General features: G+C 41.4%; 1 protein-coding gene across 1 annotated transcript in view; it reads right to left on the bottom strand.

Moving 5' to 3' along the window:
• LOC129847657 (dachshund homolog 1-like) overlaps positions 1 to 6367 on the bottom strand; it is a gene marked incomplete at its 5' end in the record, with an annotated part of 54507 nt that extends 48140 nt beyond the window's left edge. The window contains one exon of the mRNA XM_055915400.1: positions 6169 to 6367. Within this exon, the coding sequence (XP_055771375.1) occupies positions 6169 to 6367 (199 nt within the window). The remainder of the gene's footprint in view (positions 1 to 6168) is intronic.
• Positions 6368 to 10000: the final 3633 nt, after the last annotated feature.

Here is a 10000-nt window from a genome sequence, read left to right as displayed (position 1 = left end):
TTATCTTATTGTAATACAGTGGGCTGAAGGAGACATCTAGTTTACTGGTTTATCTTACTGTAATACAGTAGGCTGAAGGAGACATCTAGTTTACTGGTTTATCTTACTGTAATACAGTAGGCTGAAGGAGACATCTAGTTTACTGGTTTTTCTTACTGTAATACAGCGGGCTGAAGGAGACATCTAGTTTAATGGTTTATCTTACTGTAATACAGTGGGCTGAAGGAGACATCTAGTTTACTGGTTTATCTTACTGTAATACAGCGGGCTGAAGGAGACATCTAGTTTACTGGTTTATCTTACTGTAATACAGCGGGCTGAAGGAGACATCTAGTTTACTGGTTTATCTTACTGTAATACAGCGGGCTGAAGGAGACATCTAGTTTACTGGTTTATCTTACTGTAATACAGTGGGCTGAAGGAGACATCTAGTTTACTGGTTTATCTTACTGTAATACAGTGGGCTGAAGGAGACATCTAGTTTACTAGTTTATCTTACTGTAATACAGTGGGCTGAAGGAGACATCTGTATTTAAAACTAGTTTACTGGTTTATCTTACTGTAATACAGTAGGCTGAAGGAGACATCTAGTTTACTGGTTTATCTTACTGTAATACAGCGGGCTGAAGGAGACATCTAGTTTACTGGTTTATCTTACTGTAATACAGTAGGCTGAAGGAGACATCTAGTTTACTGGTTTATCTTACTGTAATACAACGGGCTGAAGGAGACATCTGTATTTAAAACTAGTTTACTGGTTTATTTTACTGTAATACAGTGGGCTGAAGGAGACATCTAGTTTACTGGTTTATCTTACTGATCCTTTGTCATCTCTTCAATGCTGCCTGCTCACACACACACACACGCACGCACCTACGCACACACACACACACGCACACACACATGCACACACACGCAATCTGTTCTTAAACCACGTCATGAACCAGGTTGATTTGTGATGCTGTTCTTTGATAATCCCTGTCCTCTGTCTCAACATACTGATGGTGTTGTATAATCCCTGTCCTCTGTCTCAACATACTGATGGTGTTGTATAATCCCTGTCCTCTGTCTCAACATACTGATGGTGTTGTATAATCCCTGTCCTCTGTCTCAACATACTGATGGTGTTGTATAATCCCTGTCCTCTGTCTCAACATACTGATGGTGTTGTATAATCCCTGTCCTCTCTCTCAACATACTGATGGTGTTGTATAATCCCTGTCATCTGTCTCAACATACTGATGGTGTTGTATAATCCCTGTCCTCTGTCTCAACATACTGATGGTGTTGTATAATCCCTGTCCTCTGTCTCAACATACTGATGGTGTTGTATAATCCCTGTCCTCTGTCTCAACATACTGATGGTGTTGTATAATCCCTGTCCTCTGTCTCAACATACTGATGGTGTTGTATAATCCCTGTCCTCTGTCTCAACATACTGATGGTGTTGTATAATCCCTGTCATCTGTCTCAACATACTGATGGTGTTGTATAATCCCTGTCCTCTGTCTCAACGTACTGATGGTGTTGTATAATCCCTGTCCTCTGTCTCAACATACTGATGGTGTTGTATAATCCCTGTCATCTGTCTCAACATACTGATGGTGTTGTATAATCCCTGTCCTCTGTCTCAACATACTGATGGTCTTGTATAATCCCTGTCCTCTGTCTCAACATACTGATGGTGTTGTATAATCCCTGTCCTCTGTCTCAACATACTGATGGTGTTGTATAATCCCTGTCCTCTGTCTCAACATACTGATGGTGTTGTATAATCCCTGTCCTCTCTCTCAACATACTGATGGTGTTGTATAATCCCTGTCATCTGTCTCAACATACTGATGGTGTTGTATAATCCCTGTCCTCTGTCTCAACATACTGATGGTGTTGTATAATCCCTGTCATCTGTCTCAACATACTGATGGTGTTGTATAATCCCTGTCCTCTGTCTCAACATACTGATGGTGTTGTATAATCCCTGTCCTCTGTCTCAACATACTGATGGTGTTGTATAATTCCTGTCCTCTGTCTCAACATACTGATGGTGTTGTATAATCCCTGTCCTCTGTCTCAACATACTGATGGTGTTGTATAATCCCTGTCCTCTGTCTCAACATACTGATGGTGTTGTATAATCCCTGTCCTCTGTCTCAACATACTGATGGTGTTGTATAATCCCTGTCCTCTCTCTCAACATACTGATGGTGTTGTATAATCCCTGTCATCTGTCTCAACATACTGATGGTGTTGTATAATCCCTGTCCTCTGTCTCAACATACTGATGGTGTTGTATAATCCCTGTCCTCTGTCTCAACATACTGATGGTGTTGTATAATCCCTGTCCTCTGTCTCAACATACTGATGGTGTTGTATAATCCCTGTCCTCTGTCTCAACATACTGATGGTGTTGTATAATCCCTGTCCTCTGTCTCAACATACTGATGGTGTTGTATAATCCCTGTCATCTGTCTCAACATACTGATGGTGTTGTATAATCCCTGTCCTCTGTCTCAACGTACTGATGGTGTTGTATAATCCCTGTCCTCTGTCTCAACATACTGATGGTGTTGTATAATCCCTGTCATCTGTCTCTACATACTGATGGTGTTGTATAATCCCTGTCCTCTGTCTCAACATACTGATGGTGTTGTATAATCCCTGTCCTCTGTCTCAACATACTGATGGTGTTGTATAATCCCTGTCCTCTGTCTCAACATACTGATGGTGTTGTATAATCCCTGTCCTCTGTCTCAACATACTGATGGTGTTGTATAATCCCTGTCATCTGTCTCAACATACTGATGGTGTTGTATAATCCCTGTCCTCTGTCTCAACGTACTGATGGTGTTGTATAATCCCTGTCCTCTGTCTCAACATACTGATGGTGTTGTATAATCCCTGTCATCTGTCTCAACATACTGATGGTGTTGTATAATCCCTGTCCTCTGTCTCAACATACTGATGGTGTTGTATAATCCCTGTCCTCTGTCTCAACATACTGATGGTGTTGTATAATCCCTGTCCTCTGTCTCAACATACTGATGGTGTTGTATAATCCCTGTCCTCTGTCTCAACATACTGATGGTGTTGTATAATCCCTGTCATCTGTCTCAACATACTGATGGTGTTGTATAATCCCTGTCATCTGTCTCAACATACTGATGGTGTTGTATAATCCCTGTCCTCTGTCTCAACATACTGATGGTGTTGTATAATCCCTGTCATCTGTCTCAACATACTGATGGTGTTGTATAATCCCTGTCCTCTGTCTCAAAATACTCATGGTGTTGTATAATCCCTGTCCTCTGTCTCAACATACTGATGGTGTTGTATAATCCCTGTCCTCTGTCTCAACATACTGACGGTGTTGTATAATCCCTGTCCTCTGTCTCAACATACTGATGGTGTTGTATAATTCCTGTCCTCTGTCTCAACATACTGATGGTGTTGTATAATCCCTGTCCTCTGTCTCAACATACTGATGGTGTTGTATAATCCCTGTCCTCTGTCTCAACATACTGATGGTGTTGTATAATCCCTGTCATCTGTCTCAACATACTGATGGTGTTGTATAATCCCTGTCCTCTGTCTCAACATACTGATGGTGTTGTATAATCCCTGTCCTCTGTCTCAACATACTGATGGTGTTGTATAATCCCTGTCATCTGTCTCAACATACTGATGGTGTTGTATAATCCCTGTCCTCTGTCTCAACATACTGATGGTGTTGTATAATCCCTGTCCTCTGTCTCAACATACTGATGGTGTTGTATAATCCCTGTCCTCTGTCTCAACATACTGATGGTGTTGTATAATCCCTGTCCTCTGTCTCAACATACTGATGGTGTTGTATAATCCCTGTCCTCTGTCTCAACATACTGATGGTGTTGTAACCAGCCATAAGATGGAATCCTGCACCAAATCAATACTCAGCCATCGTTTGTGTTCAAGATCCTAAACGACAGAGAACCCTATTGATTTCTTCTGTTCCTCGTTCTACATTCTGTTCTGTTTCAGGTGAAGCTGTTTTATTGACAGTTCACTTCCAGATGCAGAAGCACAGGAGGTCTCTGTTGTCGGAAGTTACAGTCCTGGCAACCCTCATTCATACACCAACATGGACTAAATCTTAGAAGGCTACCTTCATAACAGCGTCATAACACATTCGTAAAACCCATACATACTGCATTCATAAGCAGTACATAACACATTCATAACCCATACATACAGCATTCATAAGCAGTACATAACACATTCGTAATCCATACATAACACATTCATAAGCAGTACATACTGCATTCATAAGCAGTACATAAGCATTTCATCTTAAAACCTCGTCTTGAACCAGTAAATTAGGAAATTGATTTATCTGTGTGATACAGTGATGATGTCATATCCTGCTTAATCAAGACCAGTAGTTGTGCTGTTGACATGAACATAGAGACACAATCAAACAGTATGGACAGCTGCCAAGATATCACGTGGGTGCAGTCAAATGTGCTATATATATATATATACAGACTAGTCACAAGTTTGGACACACCTACTCATTCCAGGGTTTTTCTTTATTTTTACTACTTATCTACATCGTAGAATAATAGCGAAGACATCAAAACTATGAAATAACACATATGGAATCATGTAGTAACCAAAAAAAGCTTTTAGATTCTTCAAAGTAGCCACCCTTTGGCTTGATGAAAGCTTTGCACACTCTTGGTATTTTCTCAACCAGCTTCAACTGGAATGCTTTTCCAACAGTCTTGAAGGACTTCCCACATATGCTGAGCACTTGTTGGCTGCTTTTCCTTTTCCAAATGATAGTCCCACTAAACCAGATGGGATGGCGTATCCCTGCAGAATGCTGTGATAGCCGTGCTGGTTAAGTGTGCTTTGAATTCTAAATAAATCACAGACAGTGTCACCAGCAAAGCACCCCCACACCATCACACCTCCTCCTCCATGCTTCACGGTGGGAACCACAAATGTGGAGATCATCCATTCACCTACTCTGCGTCTCACAAAGACACGGCGGTTGGAACCAAAAATCTCAAATTTGGACTCGGCAGACCAAAGGACAGATTTCCACCGGTCTAATGTCCATTGCTCGTGTTTCTTGGCCCAAGCAAGTCTCTTCTTATTGGTGTCCTTTAGTAGTGGTTTCTTTGCAGCAATTCGACAATGAAGGCCTGATTCAAGCAGTCTCCTCTGAACAGTTGATGTTGAGATGTGTCTGTTACTTGAACTCTGTGAAGCATTTATTTGGGATGAAATCTGAAGTGCAGTTAATTGCCCATTTCTGAGGCTGGTAACTAATCAACTTATCCTCTACAGCAGAAGTAACTCTGGTCTTCCTTTCCTGTGGCGGTCCTCATGATAGCCAGTGTCATCATAGCGCTTGATGGTTTTTGAAGTGCACTTGAAGAAACGTTCAAATTTCTTGAAATGTTCTTGATTGACTGACCTTCATGTCTTAAAGAAATTATGGACTGTTTTTTATCTTTGCTTATTTGAGCTGTTCTTGCCATAATATGGAATTGGACTTTTACCAAATAGGGCTCTACCACACAATACCACACAACTGATTGGCTCAAACGCATTAAGAAGAAAATAAATTCCACAAATTAACTTTTAAGAAGGCTCACCTGTTAATTGAAATGCATTTCAGGTGACAACTTCATGAAGCTGGTTGAGAGAATGCCAAGAGTGTGCAACGCTGTCATCAAGGCAAAGGGTGGCTACTTTGTAGAATCTCAAATATAAAATATATTTTGATTTGTTTAACACTTTTTTGGTTACTACATGATTCCATATGTGTTATTTCATAGTTTTGATGTCTTCACTATTATTCTACAATGTAAAACAAATAAATAGAAACCCTGGAATGAGTAGGTGTCTCCAAACTTTTGACTGGTACTGTGTACAGTATATCTGTCCAACTGTTTGACTGGTACTGTGTACAGTATATCTGTCCAACTGTTTGACTGGTACTGTGTACAGTATATCTGTCCAACTGTTTGACTGGTACTGTGTACAGTGTATCTGTCCAACTGTTTGAAGACTTACATTCCACCTCTAACTCAAATCCTAGAGGGCCAGCATGGTAATGAAACTGATGATGGTCCATTGACTGTAATGATAACGTAATAACAGGGTTTAATATTGACTCACCCAGACTGGAGGAGTTGTGGTGATCTCCTCCGTTCTCTCCGTCTGTCTCGTGGTGATGATGATGCTGGTGGTGGTTACTATGGTAACCCCCCATCACCTCCAACTTGATCTTTTTGGTCTTCATGGCCTCAGCAAGAGCAGCCGCTGTCAGACCTGAGAGAGAGAGAGGAGAGAGAGAGAGAGAGAGAGAGAGAGAGAGAGAGAGAGAGAGAGAGAGAGAGAGAGAGAGAGAGAGAGAGAGAGAGAGAGAGAGAGAGAGAGAGAGAGAGAGAGAGAGACAGAGAGAGAGAGAGAGAGAGAGAGAGAGAGAGAGAGAGAGAGAGAGAGAGAGAGAGAGAGAGAGAGAGAGAGAGAGAGAGAGAGAGAGAGAGAGAGAGAGAGAGAGAGAGAGAGAGAGAGAGAGAGGGAGAGAGGGAGAGAGAGAGAGAGAGAGGGAGAGAGAGAGAAAAGAGAAAAGAGAAAGGTGATGGTACAAAGAAAGAGAGATCAATCAAATGTAGATCAATGTCCTCTAGTGTAGTGGATTATGGGTAACAGGGTTTTCATAAGAAGGACGCTGGAGATCCATCTACTGTGAGTTCCAAAAGTATTGGGACAATTTGTTGTTGTTCTGGCTCTGTACACCAGCACTTTGAAATGATACAATGACTATGAGGCTAACCTTTTACTGCAGTGGGTTAAATCAGGGCCACACAGAGTGTTTCTTGGTCGTCTTAAACAAATCTACTTTGTAACAAAAGTATCCACCTCACACTTATGGTTATGGGTTTAACAAAAGAAGACACCTGTATCATGTCAGATATAGAGTTGAAATGTATTACATTTTGAGTATTCATCCCAATATTACACTTTATATACATTACATTAGACTGAAATATAACAAAACCATTTGACATAGAAATACCGGATTTTCAACATTTACATTTATTTTATTAGTTATCAAATTATGAAAAATATGAATAACATTCCACCCATGAGGCCACCAGGTCATGTGACTGCAGGACAGGGATACAGTTCAGACCGTCAGCTTTAATTTGAGAGTATTTTCATCCATATCAGGTGAACTGTGTAGAAACTACAGCCCTTGTTATACATAGACCCCCATTTTAGACAGATTCACTTCTATGTATCTGGTCCCATGTGCATAACATGCAATGACGACATCAAGCTAGTGACTCAGTCTTCAACACATCTATCTATCTCCATAGTGACTCAGTCTTCAACACATCTATCTATCTCCATAGTGACTGAGTCTTCAACACATCTATCTATCTCCATAGTGACTCAGTCTTCAACACATCTATCTATCTCCATAGTGACTCAGTCTTCAACACATCTATCTATCTCCATAGTGACTCAGTCTTCAACACATCTATCTATCTCCATAGTGACTCAGTCTTCAAGACATCTATCTATCTCCATAGTGACTCAGTCTTCAACACATCTATCTATCTCCATAGTGACTCAGTCTTCAACACATCTATCTATCTCCATAGTGACTCATTCTTCAAGACATCTATCTATCTCCATAGTGACTCAGTCTTCAACACATCTATCTATCTCCATAGTGACTCAGTCTTCAACACATCTATCTATCTCCATAGTGACTCAGTCTTCCACACATCTATCTATCTCCATAGTGACTCAGTCTTCAACACATCTATCCATCTCCATAGTGACTCAGTCTTCCACACATCTATCTATCTCCATAGTGACTCAGTCTTCCACACATCTATCTATCTCCATAGTGACTCAGTCTTCCACACATCTATCTATCTCCATAGTGACTCAGTCTTCCACACATCTATCTATCTCCATAGTGACTCAGTCTTCAACACATCTATCTATCTCCATAGTGACTCAGTCTTCAACACATCTATCTATCTCCATAGTGACTCAGTCTTCAACAACACATCTATCTATCTCCATAGTGACTCAGTCTTCCACACATCTATCCATCTCCATAGTGACTCATTCTTCAACACATCTATCCATCTCCATAGTGACTCAGTCTTCAACACATCTATCTATCTCCATAGTGACTCAGTCTTCAACACATCTATCTATCTCCATAGTGACTCAGTCTTCAAGACATCTATCTATCTCCATAGTGACTCAGTCTTCAACACATCTATCTATCTCCATAGTGACTCAGTCTTCAACACATCTATCTATCTCCATAGTGACTCAGTCTTCAACACATCTATCTATCTCCATAGTGACTCAGTCTTCAACACATCTATCTATCTCCATAGTGACTCAGTCTTCAACACATCTATCTATCTCCATAGTGACTCAGTCTTCAACACATCTATCTATCTCCATAGTGACTCAGACTTCAACACATCTATCTATCTCCATAGTGACTCAGTCTTCAACACATCTATCCATCTCCATAGTGACTCAGTCTTCAACACATTATCTGGAACAGAGCCCTTAAAGCACCAGTAACATCCTACTCTGTCTCTCCTCCAGTGAAGTCATTTTAAATGGACAGTAATATGGATGATAAAGCTTCTATTTGTCATTAAAATCACTGAGCTAGTTAAGGACAACTCCGCTCTGAAATGAACTGAGCCTTGCCATTAGAAACGTCTCCTACTCTTTCCCGCCTCTGTTCCTGCCTCTGTTCCTGCCTCTGTTCCTCAGTTCGCTTTAATAAATGTCAAGATCACAGTGTGAAAGAAGCCGTCACCCTAGCGAGGCTGGAGAGGATGATATCAAAGGTTTCCTTCAGGTTTACACTTGGCTAAACAAAACGCCATTCTGTTCTGCCTCTCTCTCTCTCTGTCTCTCACTCCCTCCCACTCCCTCTCTCTCCCTCCCTCTCTCTCAGTCTCCTGTGGCCTTTCAATTCTAATCTCCTCCGCTGACATTGATGTTGTGACCTCTCCTCCAGTTAAAAGGGCTCAGAGACTCTCTCTCAGGCCCAGTGAGTATTACTTTGAGTCTGACTCTCTCCCAGAGACACCACTCTCTGAGGCGCAGGATGCTTTTGAACACAGAGAGGAAAAAGGACTTTTAGAAATGGCTTGTTTTGAGGTGGAGAACGAACAGATCGAGTTTCACAAAAGCACACAAAGAGAAGGGCAGCTTTGAACGCTGAACGGTGAATACACACTTCACAGAGCACAGGTAGAGAGACCTGCAGAGGTGGGGTGTAACTCAGAACATAGTCTACAGAAACACTGGTAGAACATAGTCTACAGGAACACTGGGAGAACATAGTCTACAAGAACACCGTGAGAACATAGTCTACAGGAACACTGTGAGAATATAGTCTACAGGAACACTGGTAGAACATAGTCTACAGGAACACTGGGAGAACATAGTCTACAGGAACACTGGTAGAACATAGTCTACAGGAACACCGTGAGAACATAGTCTACAGGAACACTGTGAGAATATAGTCTACAGGAACACTGGTAGAACATAGTCTACAGGAACACTGGTAGAACATAGTCTACAGGAACACTGGGAGAACATAGTCTACAGGAACACTGGGAGAACATAGTCTACAGGGACACCGTGAGAACATAGTCTACAGGAACACTGGTAGAACATAGTCTACAGGAACACTGGGAGAACATAGTCTACAGGAACACTGGGAGAACATAGTCTACAGGAACACCGTGAGAACATAGTCTACTGGAACACCGTGAGAACATAGTCTACAGGAACACTGGGAGAACATAGTCTACAGGAACACCGTGAGAACATAGTCTACAGGAACACTGGGAGAACATAGTCTACAGGAACACCGTGAGAACATAGTCTACAGGAACACTGGGAGAACATAGTCTACAGGAACACTGGGAGAACATAGTCTACA

This window comes from Salvelinus fontinalis, unplaced genomic scaffold, assembly GCF_029448725.1.
Source record: "Salvelinus fontinalis isolate EN_2023a unplaced genomic scaffold, ASM2944872v1 scaffold_0915, whole genome shotgun sequence".
In the NCBI taxonomy this organism is placed as follows: domain Eukaryota; kingdom Metazoa; phylum Chordata; class Actinopteri; order Salmoniformes; family Salmonidae; genus Salvelinus; species Salvelinus fontinalis.
This window is presented reverse-complemented; position numbering and strand designations above follow the sequence as displayed.